Here is a 19,426-nt window from a genome sequence, read left to right as displayed (position 1 = left end):
TTAAAGTGACTATGCAGGGATGCTTTTCAGCAGCAGGGACTGGGAGTAGTCAGGATCGAGGGGAAGATTAAGAGAGCATGTACAGAGAGATCCTTGATGAAAACCTGCTCCAGAGCGCTCAGGACAACGACCATAAGCACACAGCCAAGACAACGCAGCAGTGGCTTTGGGACAAGTTTCTGAATGTCCTCGAGTTTCCCAGCCAGAGCCCGGACCTGAAACCGATCGAACATCTCATGAGAGACCTGAAAATAGCTGTGCAGCGACGCTCCCCATCCAACCTGACAGAGCTTGAGTGGATCTGCAGAGAATGGGAGAAACTCCCCAAATACAGGTGCCAAGCTTGTAGCATCATACCAAAGAAGACTCAAGGCTGTAATCGCTGCCAAAGGTGCTTCAACAAAGTACTGAGTAAAGGGTCTAAATACTTATGTAAATGTGATTTGCCTGTTATAAGCAAGACTTAGAGATGCCATAATGGTGTAATCATTGTCGTCACTCCATCAACTATCTAAACAACTCAGAGAACTCAAAAACGGTTACCAAGGCAGCAACCAACAGCCATGAAGATGATTGTGTGTTTATGTATGACACGTGTCATTCAGGTCAGATCATTCAGTCCACTTTGAGGTAGAAAATAGAAAGGAAGATAGTAACTCAAAAGGTCAGATGCAACAGATCTTTATTATAGATTTGTGTGTTGTTGTTTTTACACCACATACATACAGGCCATGGCAGTCATATCACAGCCCTTTACTTTTCAGTACAGTTCTTTTCCATCCCCTTTTCAAACAGTCAAACCTCATTTTCCTTCTTCAACACTTTCCTAACACCTTCATCTGTTTTCTCCCTATAACATACATAGTCTTTCTTTTAATTTCTCTCACTGGCTTTTGACCAGTGCCTCAAACCTTCCTTTTTGGACAAGGCACCACATCACAGCTCCATCATTGCGTGGCTACACACACCTTGAAAACAAAAACCCCAACTTCTCAGTTCAAACACATTCAACATTTCCCTCTTTTTTTCCACATCTCTTAAGTCTTCTTCTAACATACTCTTTTGCTTTTCTCAACCCATCTTTGTGGTTTCTTTCAGCTATACATCATCTCCTTAGTAGATCCCAACCCATCAGACAAGCATGTATATGCTCCTGCCACTACTGTGGCTGGGTAGTGGCAGTGTCAACAACTAAAACTCCATGCAAGATTGCTACACTGAAAAGTAATCAATTTTTCATTTGGAAGAGTCAGCTTTTTAAACCAACATGGCTCAGTTTAAATTGTTTTTACATTGTAGTAAAACAAAATCTCATTTGATATACATTTTGACATAAAATTACTACATTCTGTAGCAATGAATGTTTTTTCCCATTAAAATGCGATTTGATTAAAGTTAATGCCTTCAACTGCAGGTGATGCAAAAAGGTGGCCGAACCATACATTTTTTTTTATCTGTTATTAGGAATGTACAAAAATAAGACCCGTCCTCCAGTACACCTACGAATCAGACTTATCAAAATGTATAGTTTTCAGTTTCGTATACATCTCATCTATTGTGGGAACTCTTCCCTTCTATCCACCTATCCCCAAAAAGTGTTAAATAACTTCAGCAAAAAGCTAGAAACAGTGCTGTTTTAAACATAGAGCTACAGTAAGTTCAGATTGAAAAAAAAAAGGAGTAAAACTTCAATTTAAAAAAATCAAATAGTAAACAGGACAATATGCACGACTTCTATCTAATTACTGAAAGCCAAGCAGGCCTCTCCAGAATACTGAATGGTATGCACTTAGCCCCTTTGTGGACAGAACCAAACAGTGGAGGGATGGAAGGGTAATGTAAATAGCTGCCAATGGGGACAGTAACACAAAACACTGTTGTAATAAACACACAGATGCATAAATAAAAAGTCCCCCCCCCCTTATGTACAAACATATTGTCCGCTCGCCCAGGAGTCCATTTTCTCCCCTCTAATTACACCATGGTCTCCTTCCTCTTCCCTAAGGCACAGAGGGAGCGCTTGTCCTTTTTGGTTTTGTGTTTGGGCGACGGGGAGGATAGTGGTGATGAAGAGGAAGATGAGGAGCGGGAGGAGGGAGACGTTGAGGTGGGACTGGGGGTCTCGTCCCCGCATAGCGAACTGGAGGCGGATGTAGCACCTGCGGGCGTCAAAGGGCAGTTCTCGTCGGCCTCCTCCGTGTGGATGACGGAGGAGATTTTGGTGGAGTGGGCGTCGGCTGCCGGGGAGGAAGCAGGCGTGGTGACGGCGGCGGGGTGGTGGACGGAGATGGCGCTGCGCAGGCAGTTGAGCCACTGCTGCTTGTGGAAGACGTCGTTGACCTGCAGCGTGTGGGACTGGCCCTGAGACGGGTCATGGAAACGCACACGGAAGATGTTCTTGGCTGAGGAGATGAACAGAGAACAAGACGTTAGATTAACCATCAGTTTCAGTTACAGGCTTTAACCTCCAGATAGACATGGAAGGTCATAGGGGTCAGGGGCTCACCTTTGTCTGAGTTACTGAATGCTCCTCTGAAGGAGCCACCCATTTTGACGTCTCCATCCTGCAGGTCCTCCAGCACCAGGTCCTGCAACGGGATTGGCTGCCGGTACACCTGGAAACAGTGGTGCTCGTTCCGCGTCACAGACCGGGTCATCACCAACAGCTCTGTGAACAAGAAAACGTGCAGCTTCTGGAGGGAGGACAAAAGAAAGGAAGAAAAAATATATATATATTAAAATCAGATCATTACAAAAGTTTTGTTAAATTTCAGACAGTTTCACACATTCTCATCTGCCAACAGATGTTTATTTTCCTGAGGATTTATCATTGGTAGAGATTCTCATGTGGTTATATAATTCATGTGTTATTCGGTTCGTTTTAAATGAAAAAAGGTCCAAGTTTTGGCCCCGATTGCCTTATTTGGGGGTGGGGAGCTCAAGTTTGTGCACGAGGGTTAGAAGGAGCCAGGAAAGAATCATTGCTTTAGGTGTATTTGGGTGCGAGTGTGTGTATTTTAGCATTATAATGTGCGCGTATTCGTGCGTGTGTTCTAAACTCACTGTTCCGCTCTTGTTGCGTAGCTCGCCGTGACACAACAGACTCTTGCACTGGTCGATGCGCGGGTCTCTTTGCCTGTCGTCCAGATACTCCAGCTTGTCTATGTAGTACTGGCTCTCTGACTCACCCTTCTTCATGTTGATGTCAGACAACACACCCTGGATGATGGTGATCTGGAGACAAACACACACTGTTATAGTCACAAACTGATAGGATACAATGATGTATTTGATGTTTCAGAACGCTGTATTCATAAGTGTTTGTGGGCGTCTCCCTCTCTCCACTCACCGCTAGCTCCAGGTGGGGCGTGTCGGGGTGCTCGGGCGCCGTGTGTTTGAGGATCTCTTTGAGCAGGAGGGGGTATTTGAACAGGCGGGAGCGGGGGATGTCCAGGAAGCTCCACAGGTCCAGCTTCCTGCTGAAGGGAGACTCCAGGCAGCGCTGCAGGAAGTCCTGCACCCTCCGGTCCTGTTTCTTCTGGTCCAACAGGGCCTTGGCCGCCACCTGGTTACTGCAGTAGTCTCGGTATGCATTCAGCCCTGGCAACTGGTGGGGAGAGAGATGTACCGTTAGCACTTTGGCCATTCACTGCTAAATAAACATACAGATGTCATGTCATAAAGGGGCATCTTTATGACATCTTCAACACGTTGGTCCCTGCTAGATAAACACTTACACAGGTAGAGAAAGATAGAGAGGCCAAAGTTGAGTGGGCACAGGCCCTGGTACGTACCCAGCTGACGACGATTTGTCCTATCTGTCCCACGGTGCCGTCGGGGCCGGTGGCTCTGGCCAGCTGGGCCAGCAGGTCCTCGTGGAGGGGGATGTAGGCATCCAGGTCCCCGAAGATATGGGTCAGCTCCTCCTCCGACATGATACTTAGCTTCAGCATGGGGTCGTGGTACGCCTGGAGGAGAGAGAAAATAGAGCCAAGCGGTCATTCAACAGCTTACGGTTTATTTAGAAAGAGAGAGGGAGGCTAAGTATAGCTCTGGAGGAGAGGTTTTAGTGAAATAGAAATGGAATCATTTCTTTTTATAGCTCATGGGTAATGGTCGGTCATGTTTACAGGAGAGTTGCCAACTAGTCAGGTTTAATCTGTTTGCCTGATATGTACTCTCGGAGGGTTTGAATTAATGTACGAACCTTGCGTGCGAGTTGGAGGTCCTCAATCAGGTCCTGTTCTCCGCGAGTCAACTCAAATATGGCCTGAGGAAGGAGGAGATGAAAGACATATTTAAAACACCATGGAACAGGAGGTCATGCCAAATTAAAACACTGAGGACATATTAAACAGCATCAAACTAAAAAGGACACCAAATTACTGAGGACATATTAAGAGGACAAATCAACGGCAAATTACTGAGGACATATTAAACAGCATCAAACTAAAAAGGTCACCAAATTACCGAGGACATATTAAAGTAAGAGGACAAATCAACGCCAAATTACTGAGGACATATTAAAGTAAGAGGACAAATCAACGCCAAATTACTGAGGACATATTAAAGTAAGAGGACAAATCAACGGCAAATTACTGAGGTCAATGAGTTGCCAAATTCTTGGGTCCCTTCTCTCTCTCTCAATTACTCTCTCTGTGTTGTTTATGGTTTGAGAGTATTCTGTCAGCTGGTTGAGAGGTTTGCCAGGCCAGTGGTACATCAGTGACGTCAGACACCAGCTCTGGAACAGACTGGTGACAGACTGGGCCCTGACCGCTTCTAACCCCACTTAGCACACTCAGCACAAATACCGAGAGGACTTTCAAAACAAACAAAAGTCTGAACTCTTGTATGAGAATCAAAATACAAAAACAGAGCAAAAGAGGGGGGGGGGGGGGCAGGAAAAGCACCCAGCCCTCTGGCTTTAATAACTCTGTCCCAGGCTAGGTTGAATACCGTGGCGTCTGGCTTTGTGACCTGGAGGGCACTCAGTCATCTGGAGCGCTTTAGCAGGGCCAGCCGAACTAGACATCAGGTATGTGGTTCAGTCTCTCACCTCACAAGCTAAACACACCATCTCTGGTTGCAGCCGAGTTCCCATTCTTTCTCTATTGGGATTTGTGTGAAAAGAGATTTGAGAAGTCTATAGTGACGGTGTTGACTCTCACCTCCTGTCTCTTGATCTCCTTGGTGGAGAAGGTGCCCTTCTGGTGGACGTCTAATGTCTCCGACCACAGCGTGCTGTTGCGTCTCTTGGGCGGCGTGGGCGCCGCCGCCTTACTGCATGGCTTCTGGGGCACGCCCGGCGTCTTGCCACCATTGCCATCGCCCCGGAAGGATATGGAGTGGATGGTCTGGCCGAAGCGCCGGACGGCCCCATTCCTCACGGGGGAGATGAAGTTAGCCAGCGAGGTCACCCTGCCGAGAGGACGGACACGCTTGTTGCTGGGTTCCTGGAGAGAAGAGAGAGAGGCGGGGAAACACAGATTAGGCCTCAGATTCTCAACTTCCTTTATCATAAACCTCAACCATCAGAACGTCAACTCCTTTAGCAGAAGTCTCACCAGGAAACAGCTAGAAGCTTCCCCATCACTGATATGACATGGCCCAGATGATGCCAGCCATGAATCCCTATTGATGACACTACCTCCACAAGGGACTTGGTCAGGAAACTGTTACCAGGGAGGAGGGGTTTGGAGCTGGGGTCAGGCCATAGAGACAGCGGGCAGGAGGAAGCAGCAGCCCCAGCAGCTGTTGCCTCCATCATGTGAGGACTGAGGAGCCCAGGGCAGGCTGGGGGAGCACAAAGACCCCCTTTCAGACTGCAGCCCAGAGGCGCCGACCAGAGAAGGGGCCTGGAGGCATGCCAGGAATGCACGGGACCCCTGCTCTCAGCTGTCCAACACACTCACACTTACTCTGTCACACACACACACACACACACACACTACACAACTACTCAGCATTATGGCCTGACTACAGCAAACGGACCGTGAGACTGGGGCTGTTCAGTCACTCAAAACACGGGAAGACAAAAAGCCTCATCATTTAACTCCCGTCTCCCAGAGTTCAGGGAGGCACGGGACAAGACGGTGCTGTGTTTGGACAGCCACAGTAAAACTGATGTGTGGCTCTAGACGAAAGACCACCAGTGAGAGACAGAGAGGAACTAACAGGCCTCGTCCTAAACAGGCACTAGAATACTGGAAGTCGCAGTCTTTTTTAGGAGTCACATGGGGTGGTGTGGGGTTTGTGGGTGCGAGTCGGAAACAGACCCCGGAGCCCTCGTTGCGTTAGAGAAACACCACACCAGGTAATCCCTCTTCCCTCCCCTGTACTGAGTGCAACACTCCCCTGCCAATGAACTGGCCTGCTGCAAACAGCAGCAAACATATCAAAGCACTGCAGATCTGAGGTAATGAATTCATAGACTGTGAGAGAGACCTCTTCAAAAACAACCAGAAATATAATGCTCTTAGACATGTTTGGGAAAAAAACCAAAAAAAACCTCGGTCTTATGAAATCTATGCTGCATGCTCTATTGGGACCCCCAAGCTCTTAAACTCTCAGAGCCTTCTCCTGACTCAGGATGAATGGGCTTTTGCCTTGGCTCAGTGAAACTGGGGGAACAGAGAGCCATTCAGGCTCCTCCTGGCCCCAGAAGCAGACCACAGCTGCAGAACAGATCCACCCCAGAGTCTGGTGTGAAAGCCACTGTGGCTGTGGCCAGCTCGGGTCATGGTCCAAATGTGGTCGGGGTCTTTGACCAGGACCGCCAGACAGTCCAGGAACTTATCTAAACCACTGTATCCCAGAGCCAATAAACCGAGAGGACCAGCGCTGACCACATCCGAACCGCTCTGACAGTGGTCCAGAAATTGTGCGGTCAGAAAGGAATCCCAATCCTAAAACACAGGCCTGATTTAAACCTCTTTAGACTTTATTTTAATGGGCCTCATTACTGAGTGGAGAGAGGACCATAACGGCCACACTGTGTCCAACTAGTTCTGCTGTAAACCCCATTGGACAATGGAAACAGAGGGGGAATTTGCTTTGGAAATCAAGAGGTCTTCCAATGTAAACTTTGGAAACGTGTGTTGCCCATTGTGCCTTTCCTGTCATTTGGGGACTGGCCCTGGAATAACAAAAGGCCACTAGTGCTGTTCTTTGTACACCCACCCAGTGTTACTATCAGCTGGAGAGACAACATGCAGATTGATAGAAACTACTCCTAGTCCAGGCAGTTTGACAACAGGGAACTCCCTGGAATATTGTCCAGTCTCGCTCCCTTCAGGAAGCCAGACATATCCTGGGTTTGTGCTGCTGGACTGAATCGTTCTGTACCCCCCCCCCCCCCCCCCACAGATTGAGGGACCGTCGGCACTCACTCAAATCTTCCCTAATGTCCTTAATTTGCCCCTTTAGGACATCTAAACAACCCTCCCTTCCTCCTCTCCTAACCAACAATTATCCTTCTCCCTCATTATCTCCAACCAGAAAGCCAAAGGCTCATCAACAAAATGTATCCACTTTTTCAGCCAGCCCCCCCAACAGCCCCTTCCTGTGCCCCTGGCCTCCCTTTGATGTAACCCCACATGTGTTAATCCCTGCTGGTTTGGCTGTCCCTCCCTGCTGCATCCCTCTCATTACAGCATAGCTGATAGCAGGGCTCTGAGGGAGTGGAACACCACTGTTTACCCTGGACTCCAACGAAAGAGCTCATCAAAGAGTAACTGTGGGGTGACTTAAGTTTCCAAACTTAGGTTTCCAAACGCGACTACTCACTTCATTGAAGAACTCAACTTCTCCTTTCTGATTTACCGACAATGCAGCCGCTGGCTTCCCCCTAAAACCCCTTCTGAAACATAACCACAAAAACCTTGAATGGGGGAAGGAAGGAGACTAGAGAAGTGAGTAAGAAATGCTTCTGCTGACCAGTGGCTGTGTGAGTCAGAGAAGAAGAGGCACACCTGGGTTCTACCCCTCCCTCCCTTTAATTGTGTGTGAGGAATGCTCTCAGCCTTCTGTGTGAGCACTCACACCTGAGAGCGGCTTCACTGCACTCACTCCCCCAGGGCTCTGAGATGGGGGGGGGGGGGGGGCTGAGCTCTGTATGGCTATTTGTCCCCTGCTGTTACAGTGCTGATGGAGGTACTACTCAACCCCCAGGGCTAGGATACATTACCTGTCTGGGCAGATAGATTTACACAAAAGCCAGCAAAGCTAAAGGGATGGATAGTTTTATGACCTCAACTTCAACCTGTTGAGCAATCTTCAGTCCGATAGTATCATAGAACAAATAGCTCTAAAAGTTTGAATTGAACAAGGTTCTGCCAGAGACTAAACACACACACACCTTACTAAGGTGCAGTGTGCAGGTGAGATACGAAGTATGTGACAAATATGCTTGTGACGAAGCTGTTGTTTACGAAGCATGTGACAAATCAAATTTGATAGAGAGAACAGGGCAAGGTGCTGATTCACTCAGATCTGATAAGAGACCAGTGGCTATCGCAGCAGAGAACAAGTTCCTATCCAACTGATACCAAATGACAAAGCCAGCAGAAAGAACACACTAAATCAATCACTTCTTCTCCCAGTATCTCACCTCTGAGTCTTTGTTGCCTCGGTTCTGACCGTCTATAGCTTGTAGAGTCCGTTTGATAGGCACCAAGCTACCCAGTTCATCGTAAGCCACCATAGCGTTGAGTAAAAAAAAAATCCTACAAGGTTTCTGCTATATCCAATTAGTCTTCATTAATCCATATGAAATTGTTTTTTTTCTCTTCTTCAAAATATCTTTGTGAGAGTAGAACAAATTCACTCCACACACACTACCGCTCTCTCTTTCTAAACTTTAGTCTGAGGTGGAGTTAGGGAGGGGGCGGTTTAAATACTCCTTGGTAAAGGGAGGAGCAAGCTCTCCAAACCCATCCCACTGTTTAGGGGGGGGGGGGGGGGGGGGGGGTTACTGTTGGGGAATCAGACTCTTCTTGGAAGTGTGAAGGGCTATACAGGCGAAGCAGCCCGTTTGCTTTTTGTTGGTGACACACACACATTAAAACAAAAAAGTGCTGGGAGAATTCCATGTACTGAGGTTTGTTGTTAAAGTGAATGGAAAAGTTATGCATCATTTGCAGACTATTACAGAAGAATGATCTCTAAGAGTTCAGGTTTGAACAAGGCAGTAATCTGCCGGAGACTAAACACACACAAACATACCCTGCTAAAGGTACAGTGTTCAGTGGAGATAGCAGAGAGAACAGGGCTATTTGCTGATTCAGTCACAGATATGATTTTATTTATTTCACCTTTATTTAACCAGGTAGGCAAGTTGAGAACAAGTTCTCATTTACAATTGCGACCTGGCCAAGATAAAGCAAAGCAGTTCGACAACATACAAAAACACAGAGTTACTCATGGAGTAAAACAACATACAATCAATGATACAGTAGACAAAAATAAGACTATATACAATGTGAGCAAATGATGTGAGATAAGGGAGGTAAAGGCAAAAAAAGGCCATGGTGGCAAAGTAAATAAAGTATAGCATGTAAAACACTGGAATGGTAGAATTATAATTTGAAGAAAGTTCAAAGTTAAAATATAAATAATATGGTGCAAAGGAGCAAAATAATAAATAAAATAAATAAATACAGTAGGGGAAGAGGTAGTAGTTTGGGCTAAATTATAGATGGGCTATGTACAGGTGCAGTGATCTGGGAGCTGCTCTGATAGCTGATAAGAGATCTATGGCTATCGCATCAGAGAAAAAGTGACCGTCCAACAGTTTAGGGCTGCACAATATGGGAAAATAATCGAATTGCAATTTTTGAACCCAATATTATGATTGCGATTTTACTTCCGATTTAGATCAAAACACTGTAAGAATCATATAAATAAAATGAATATTCCAATTCTATGGTTGGTGTTGTTTGGCATGACAACTAATGAAAAAGACAGGTACAGTAGACGTGAAAGGGAAGGAACCCAAAGTGTTGGTCAGAGTTTCCCTGGAGACCCTTATTACATTTGAATATTATATTCATGGCATCATTTAAAAAAAAAAAAATATATATATATATATATATATATATATATATATATATATATATATATATATATATATATAATTTTTAAAATGCAGCCTCTAACAATATTGAAATTTAGATTAAAATTAGATTCATTGAGCAGCCCTAACAGAGAAACTTGCGTCATGTTTTTAAATGTGTAATAAAACTAAACAAAATAGAGAAATGCCTTCTGAGCTCATACTGATGAATCATGTCAAAAAGTAGGCTTAGAAGAATTCTACTTCAGATAATTAATCATGTAAATTCCTTGAAAACAGCAGTTGTACATTTCCACCTATAGAATCTAGTTCAAACACAACCTATAAGTAGTGAACCATCATGTATATCAATATCACACCTAATTGAGTGAGTAAATATGGAGCACTTCTTTGTCCCCTGGCTTTCTGGTGTGAAAGGTGTAAAGTGCACCAGTGTTTGTTGTCTGCTTTAGCTAACGACAGAGAGCTGTTACCAGGCTCTGATCAGCAGGGGATGGGGGCGATCAGTTAGAATATCAATAAGAGGGGAGCGTTCACTCACCTCCTTATTATATCTCACACACACACACACCCTAGACCCTGTGTATTGAGGGCAGAAGTGTAGTGTGTGGGGGTGGATTTAAATTAGGGGTGTTTAGTTCGTTATTACCCAGAATGCTAGTAGATACTATAGACTTCCATTGCGCTAACGCTAATTAGCAACTTCCTTCAAACTGCACACAGAGACATAAAAATGGTTTCCACAAGTTCATCAGACTCTGGGGAAGTAGATAAAGGGCTTCACTGACAAAATCCTAATTACATCTGCACCCAGTTTAACAGTAAACAGAAGTGAGAAACTAAACTCAGGTCATTCTGAAACAGAGTTTTAAAGTAAAAGACAAGCTTGCTTCCCTTTTCCTGCACAAACTCATGTCACAGTCAGACACATTCATGCTCCATTTGAATAAAAGTTAACTGAGACGTGATTAGATGTGAAAACACCTGTGGAAAGCCACTAAACCCTGCACATGTTGCTACATACTCATACCTGCTGTACAAATGGACTGCAGAATCCAAGGTGTTGACTGTGTGATGGACTGGATAATGTGCTGAGGTGCTATGTGGTGGAAGGGATGTAAAACCTTGCTAGTCATTTAGCCACTGTGTGTGTGTGCGTGCGTGCGTGTGTGTTGAGCAAACGAATTAGACCAATGTGAAGGCTCGAATTCACCCTCCTGTGTCAATACTAAGGTGTGAAACAGGACATATGCAACTAAGCATGTGTGAGAGTGAGAAAGTGTGTGTGTGTGTGTGTGGTGACAGAAGTGAGAGAACACAGATGGGTTATTGTTGCTAAACTACATGAGGACTGGCACCATGGTTGAGAATGTGTTCGTCAGGACTGTCTGTTTACAGTGTTATACAGACCAACAGGGCTCTGACAGTCTGGCATACATCACTCCACAAGCAGAGTCCACTCCACAAACTGACCCAACTAGTGGCTAGGATTCACAGCTCCGGTTCAGGAATAAAATGCTAATTAACAGCCCAGGGGGAAAGTCTGACTACATGTTGATTTGGGTGATGATTGGATTACTTGTGAAAAAGGGGAGAGCAGTTTGCCAGAAGGGAGGATGGTGTGAATGATTATTCAGGTGAGACTGAATAATAATATTTACATGTCTGTTTGCTGGAATATGAACCAGGATACAGACAGTCTGGAGGAGATAGACTATAAAAACACAACACTGCCCCAGTGTACACTTTCAGTGGAGAAAGTCAAAACCTGTGTCTGTGAAAAGAGTCTGTACCGTGCAATCATCCAGACACAGGGAAGACAACACGGTGCATCTCAGTGTTCGTCACTCCGTGTGAGGAGACCTGAGGCTGAGTCACCCCTCTGTCTGGGCCATCAACCGGTGGGTGGGCTGTGAACACAACCAAACACAAAATAGCTCAACTTGCCAGGCCCAAACACCCAGTCAGCTATAGTAAAGGTCTGACAAACAAATGTGTATTCACACACACACACACACACACACACACACACACACACACACACACCCCCCCCCCCCCTTAATACTACCCTCACACACTTTGCTATCCTCCACACACACACACACGAGAGGCAGGCAGGAGTGAGTCACCTCAACCATAGCGTTACCCTCTATTCCACCACGGTACCTCCCTACCAGGAACAAACAGAGCCCTGGGGCTTACAGTTCGGACTGAACATGCCCTCCACATCAGCAGTACAGGAAAAGGATAGTGTTTATTAGAGTTCTGGGGAAAACATAACAGCCAATACTTCCCAAGGGGACTAATTCACTCAACAAGTGGTGGAACCATTGCCCCCTGGTGGTGGGAGTTTGGTGCAGGAGCTCAGGTACAATAAATGGCAGATATGGTCTAGAATTAATGTAATATTACTGGATTATTCCTCCCTATATACATTTGGTCTGTGAGTCCTTATTTGAGCAGGGAGGAAGAGAATAGGCCTACGGGTGTTCATATACTATAATGAATCACGGCTTTAGTGTGATCGTATCAAGTCCAGGCACTGCCAGATTGAGTGGGCCAAGAGAAAAACAAAAACAGTTTCGTTTCTGATACACCAACTCCTGTATTGCCCCATTTCTCACTATTTGGAAATTGCCTCCTTTGTTCTCGCTCCATTCTTCCCATTCACTTTCCACCTATACTTGTTCCCCAATTTCCTGTGGTCTCCATTCCTCTCCATTCACCTAATACCTTTTTTGCACTATTGGTTAGAGCCTGTAAGTAAGCCTTTCACTGTAAGGTCTACAGTTGTATTCGGCGCACGTGACAAATAAACTTTGATTTGATTCCTCCCTCATTCTTCTGCCTTACTGCCAATCAACCTATAAAAACGGTCTCTTCGGCAGCTATTGGAGGGGAGATGAGGGCAGGGCTTCTTATCCAGCAGTGCCCCACTAAAACCATCACAGAGCAGCCATTAAACACAAAACCAGCGATAGATTTCACACCAGACAAAAATACCCTGGTTACTCAATAGTTTACTTAAGTGAGTTTTACTCAGTGCACACAACCAGGGCTTCTATGGGTTGCTACCAAACAGTGTGGAGGTAACCAAGAAGCACAGGTTTGTCATGACACATTCATAGAGAGCACACACACGTCTAGCTAACCCACCAAGCAAACATGTAGAAGAGGAAAAAAAGGGCTGGTGAAAGAAGCTTGGAAAGTTACACCTTGAGGCTTCAGGTTTTTTAAGGAACCCTGATTCCAGCCAGGACTGGCAATACTCAATACAAGTGTGCAGCATTTACAGCAAACACCTTCTAGTCAGCTACTTAACCCCCCTACCCTGTTTTTATTATGGCAACATTTTGGCTCTCTGGGCGAGCGTGCAGGCGGCAGGTCAAACCTGGAGGGGTGAGGAGGAGGGGGGGCAGAGAACTATGGAAGTAGCCTATTGTTCGTAGGTTGTTTAGCTGCCTCAACCCCCTCCACCTGGGCCAAAGAGCCAGACAGAATGGGGGGGTGAAGGTGGATTTGGGGAGGTGATCTGGTCTGGTGCAACAGGTTTGCGAATAGGCCGAGATCGCGAATCCGTAGGTAACCGCCCCGTCTATATCCCTTTTCCCCCCCAGAGCTGAAGATCCAAATCACGTTCTGCGCATGTGGGGGGGGATTTACGCACACATTTCTGTGGTACCCTCCCTGCACATTTCTCACTGTCGCTCGGGAATAATAATTCTTCAAGTTTTACCGGTGAAAAGTCCATGCAGCATCTGCATGCCAACTATTGGATCTCAATCAGTTTCATGGGGAGATACATTTAGATCTTCTGGAGTTATACAGCGTTGTTCCGAAGTAGCCTACAGTGTGGTTTAGAATTATGGACAGTGGGCAAAGTTTAGTGTAGATGGGTTATCAAACTGTAGCATGCCTGTGTTTAGCTTCAATCAAAGCACATATTTAACCTATTGGAGCACGTTAAGGTCTGGCCACATGAGAGAAAAAGGCAACAAGTCACAATCACCCTGAAATCTCATAAGAAATGAGGTGGTGTTTGTCTTACAGGAAAACTATAATATGCTATTATACTCAGTTATGTAGAATACCATCATGATGTGATCTTGTATGCAGACATTGATTCAGCTTTGATCTAACTTCATTAAACGAGGACCATTCGCCAGAGTAGACTGTTCACCTAGCAGCCGAATGAGTTCATTTGACATTTTAGTCCTTTAGCAAGACGCTCTTATCCAGAGCGACTTACAGCAGCAGTTAGGGTTAAGTGCCTTGCTCAAGGACACAACGGCAGATTCTTCTAATCAGATGAATAATAGTACCCTGTTCAATTTGTCACAAACTTCTATGACAGGCCACATTTCTAGCAAAACACATACTTTTTTTTTATGACAGAGGAGTGGTTCATTCAATCATTCCTCTCTCCATTCTTGCCCAACTTCGACTTCATGAAATATCACTTGGCAAGTTTATTGTAATTAGTCCGTTCTTCCCCAGCGGAGCCTAATCTTCTTTTGATCGTGTTTAGTTTGAGTCAGTGAGTGGTTTGACCTCAGTCAGTCATACACTACAAGAGCCTTTAACCTTTGCTTAAATCACTGCACTGCAAATGTTTCTCCAAATGTCAAATTTAGAAGTGGCGCCAAACGTAAAATGTCTACGTGTTTTAGACACCCAGGGTTGCTCCTACTGCAGCATCTGCATCTGGGGTTGCACAGCTGCTGGCTCTCATTCTGAATGGTTAAGTTAAGAGTTAAGTGTTGGGATAGGGTTCAAACAAAAACAACTCAACAGTTAAAAGCTGCAATGTGCAGAAATCGTGCCGCCATTTGCTGGTTGCTAAAATTCTAATAGTTTGCCTAATTTCAGTGACAAAACAAGCAATTTAGCATAAACTGAAATTAAACTAACTATTCGAATTTTAGAAACCAGGAAATGGTGGAGCGATTTCTGCATATTGCACCTTTAACCGTTTAGTGTAGAGAATCATTGTACCATTTAAACCGCTGTGAAATATATTTTCAATAACCGAAAAGATTGTATTTTCATCTGTTTGAAGTTAGTGTACAAAACTGAAGGTAAAAGACACAAAAACAAAACTTAAGAACAGCAAGCATAGAAATAGAGCACATATACACTACTTCTTAGACTTGCTTTCAATGAGAATGACAGATCTAGAACTAACAAGGTTAAGGTTTGGGATAGGGTTAAAACAAATCCATGTAAAACCAATGTTTAGCGCTGGGATTCAACAGATGGCTTGTGGCTTACGCCCATCCACCATCTCCGTCCACAATGCCCTCGGGACATGGATGGACGTCCAATTTCTAAGTGACTCTGGCTGCTAGATCTCAGTACACAGCATGGCTTTCCTGTACTGAAGCATGGATGTACCCTGTGTTACAATAACTCTGATCATGAAGTGGTCATTCTGACAGTTTGACAACTCCTTGAGTTGACAAATCACCAGTAACACAGTGGAAAAATAAGACTTTCATACCATTGAATGACAGACAGGATTTCGTCTGTATCCACACTTCCCTTCCACTATAGCCCATCCCATCATAATACCTTGGAGGTGACTGAAATCAGTTCAACCATGAAAGTGTTGGAAGCTCAGGCAAGGATCATGGAATGAATGAAGCAACAACAGAGACAAGGCATGGCTTAATCTGCACCATGGGGCACTCTGTTCACAACGTTGACGTCAGCAAACCGCTCGCCCCCCCACACACACACACACACACACACACACACACACACACACACACACACACACACCCGTCATATATCGTGGTCTGCGGTTGTGAGGCCGGTTGGACTTACTGCCAAATTATCTAAAATGACATTGGAGTCAGCTTACGGTAGAGAAATGAACATTCAATTTACTGGCAACAGCTCTGGTGGACATTCCTGCAGTCAGCATGCCAATTGCACGCTCCCACAAAACTTGAGACATCTGTGGCATTGTGTTGTGTGATAAAACTGCACATTTTAGAGTGGCCTTCTATTGTCTCCAGCACAAGGTGCACCTGTGTAATATCATGCTGTTTAATCAGCTTGTTTATATGCCACACCTGTCAGGTAGATGGATTATCTTGTCAAAGGGGAAATGTACACTAAGAGGGATGTAAACAAACTTGAGCGCTAAATTTGAGAGAAATGCGCTTTTTGTGCGTATGGAACATTTCAGGGATATTTTATTTCAGCTCATTAAACATGGGACCAACACTTTACATGTTGCGTTTATATTTTTGTTCAGTGTCATTTTATGCAATTCTATTCATTTTGCCATGGGGCGGAGAGAAATGTTAGCTTTTTTATATCATATCCGAGTGAGACTGACTAACAAAATCAACGGGAGGCCCCTGGTCGTATTTCCTCAATGATAACAAGTTTAAATAGCTGACCGCTAATCTAAAAAAACTATTAGCCAACATGAGCTAATTGACTGACTATCAGTGATTGACATAAGAGAAACTGCTGATGCACAACCACAATTTGAAATGTCACCTTGTGTATTCTAGTATTTTAACTCTAGAAAGTAAGTCGAGACCCCGACGGAGTTCCCTGGTATAGACCAATACATAGACCAGCCTATAAACCACCTCAAATGTCAAAAACACGATGCTACAGGACAATAACAAGTCTTTGTATATAGAGACTACCAGTTAAATGGCTCAAATCTGATTGAGCATAATGATGCAGGGTTGTTTATAAATTGTGATGGGCAAATCTCTTTAATGCACTACTATCAAGTCTCATCAGGCCACCCTCAGCTTTCCAGTCATTTCAGACCCAAACATTTTACTGAAGAAATATGAAGCAATCCAAAAAAAATAAATAGATTAGGATCCACTGGGTAGGAACGGACTAATGTCCTCCACGTTGTCATCGAAAGTAAAAGTGTTCACTAGAAATGTGGCCTGTCATAGTGGTTTGTGAGAAATTTAACAGGTTACTATTAATCATCTGACTACTCAGAAGAGTGCTTGTTATGTTTTGAGTGTGATAATTATACCCTGATGAAAGAACTTGTTTGTCCAAACGTTGGTTATTAGGTTATTTAATTATTGCATCTGAGCTCCTAGACTGTGCGGCTCTCCTTTTCTTTTCCAAGTGTTCTACTCCGCTAGCCAGCACCTCGCCTAAACAGGTGTGTTTCTTTTGCCTCAAGATTGAGTGTGATAATGAAACCTCTGTGGAAACAGAGAGCATTACCAAAGGGGGATTATTGAGAAAATCATCCCAAGTTGGAATACTGGTGACAAGCCTGGGTGTGTGAGTCAAACACCCAGACAACAATATAGATCCATATTATTGAGGATGTTTTCCAACCAACGAGTCCTGATTGTCAATTTACTAAAAATAAGAATCTTAGTAACTACAGTAGATTTGGTGAATTCCCCAAACATGAGTTGATGAGTGTTGTGGTGGTTGCTATAAACAAACATGGTCCTTATCTGGATGGTTTTCAGTGATATGCTCAAGTATCACAAACAAACAGGACAGGGCTAGACTTTGGATAGGCTATAGACCTAGCTTCTTCAGACCTCAGCCAAAGATATACAGAGGTCAGGAAACTGTCCTCCATGTTGGTACCAAATGATCCATTGCAATAACATTCTAAGTCTAGACTGCAATTTCCCGTACATTTATGAATGTCAGCAACTCTTGGGGACAACAACAGTTTACAGAACTGTGTGCATCACTTTGACAAACTGATCTAGGATCAGTAATGCTGGTTCAGGGTATCTATATTGTGAACTCAGATCAGTGGTATGGGCCGATTCATTGTGTGTTTTACCTTAAAGTCAAAGCTGCACAGGCTGACTGCATCAGAGTCATCCTTCTCTATGCACTTCCGCTTCTGGGGACAGATGGAAATGAGATTATGTTATTATTCAAATTTAGACAGATAAACTTACCCATATCTATGATACACAGGTAGACACACCAATACACACACAGATACTCTTTAGGCAGATAGCTACACACACTCATGAGTCTCTCCAATTCACACAAAACAACTACATCTAGTGTGGACTCCTGCTGTTCTCTGATGTTAGAAATAGTTAGACAAGAACAGACAACCACCACCCCTCTGCCCCATTACCCTGTCCTGGTCTCATAGGTTTGAGAATAACCCCAGTGAAGAGAAGAACTGCCACCATTGGCCCAGGGACAATGTTCACCCCTGGAGGTTCCATTGGGAACAGGAAAGGGTTAATGAAGCACAAGAGCACTTGAACACCTGGGGAGAAGACCAGCTGGCAGGTGAGATGAGGTCTGGCCCGGAGTTTGTGTGTATGTGACTAGGGTTGAAAAGGCTGGAGGAGCGCTGGCGTCGCCTGACTGCCGGGGCTCTTAGGGCGCTGTCATTAGGGCGCATTAACCACAGAGGGAGTAGAGGGCCATCACAGGGCATTCAGGAAGCCGAGACAGGACCACGGGTGTGCAGAGTGAGACAGTATGTTGAGGTAGTTGTTTGTTATGAATAGTTTGTTTTGAAGGGGGTAAATGGGCATTTCTTCCTCAAACCTGTTCGCTTTCCCACAGTAAAGAGAACTCCTTGTGCAATATCTGATCACACAAGGTGAGAAAATGTGAATTTGCATGGTTCATAAATTACAAGGGGACACAAGGGGCCTCCATATGCAATGCCCCAGATGAGAGAACGTGGCTAGATGATTAGCTAGCCTACTAAGGGGAGTGAACAGTGCTTTGGCTAACAGAGAGTTACGCAACACTACAGTACAGCTCCTTATCAAGAGATTCTCATTTAGTGCTACAGCTGTTGAATACAGTAGTTTCACACCAAGTCAGTTTTTTAAAGGTAGGCAAATTGAGGCAGTTAGGACCTTTGCTGAAGCTAATGAGGGAAGTGGGATCATGGATCAATCAATTAAACTCTTGTTTATAGTAGAGCTGACGGTAAAAGGAGAGACTGAAACTGGAAATCTGATCAAAAGGCCAGTCATCATCAACTAGCTAAAAAAGAAAGAAGGCTCATTAGCCAACAGCTTTAGACTAGTGTCTTTAATCAGCTAGTGACTGAACGACTAATCATTAAGCTGATCCCCATTCAAAAGGAATTTGAGTGATTGATCAGAGAAATCCCCTTTAATGTCTTGTTATTATCATCATCATCAGAGGGCTTAACTGCATAGTGCTAGGCTAGCTTTTAAAATAACGATGGGTTTCGGGTCAGTTTTTTGATTAAATCATCAAAAGGGTGGGCCAGGTTAGATGGAACGTTTACACTGGACTAGAGGCATAATGTAGAAGTTCCTCAGCTCATGAACCTAACAAACTACTGCCTATGCAATGCAAGTCTGGGCTAGAGGGGTC

General features: G+C 44.6%; 1 protein-coding gene across 3 annotated transcripts in view; it reads right to left on the bottom strand.

Moving 5' to 3' along the window:
- Positions 1-665: 665 nt before the first annotated feature.
- LOC106576227 (neuroepithelial cell-transforming gene 1 protein) overlaps positions 666-19,426 on the bottom strand; it is a 30,212-nt gene continuing 11,451 nt past the window's right edge. For 2 of the 3 annotated variants that reach the window (XM_014153269.3, XM_045699874.2), the window contains exons 3-10: positions 17,883-17,945; positions 5,172-5,456; positions 4,208-4,270; positions 3,795-3,968; positions 3,350-3,607; positions 3,064-3,234; positions 2,507-2,693; positions 666-2,402 (exon numbers count right to left, since the gene is read on the bottom strand). In XM_014153269.3, the coding sequence (XP_014008744.1) occupies positions 1,975-2,402; positions 2,507-2,693; positions 3,064-3,234; positions 3,350-3,607; positions 3,795-3,968; positions 4,208-4,270; positions 5,172-5,456; positions 17,883-17,945 (1,629 nt within the window). In that variant the 3' untranslated portion in view covers positions 666-1,974. Of the gene's footprint in view, positions 2,403-2,506; positions 2,694-3,063; positions 3,235-3,349; positions 3,608-3,794; positions 3,969-4,207; positions 4,271-5,171; positions 5,457-8,611; positions 8,862-17,882; positions 17,946-19,426 lie in introns of those variants that run through there. The other variant, XM_014153272.3, reaches the window with a different exon arrangement.

This window comes from Salmo salar, chromosome 17, assembly GCF_965601325.2.
Source record: "Salmo salar chromosome 17, fSalSal1, whole genome shotgun sequence".
NCBI classification, from domain to species: Eukaryota; Metazoa; Chordata; class Actinopteri; order Salmoniformes; family Salmonidae; genus Salmo; species Salmo salar.
Note: the sequence above shows the minus strand (reverse complement) of the source record. Positions and strands in the feature narration are given on the sequence as shown.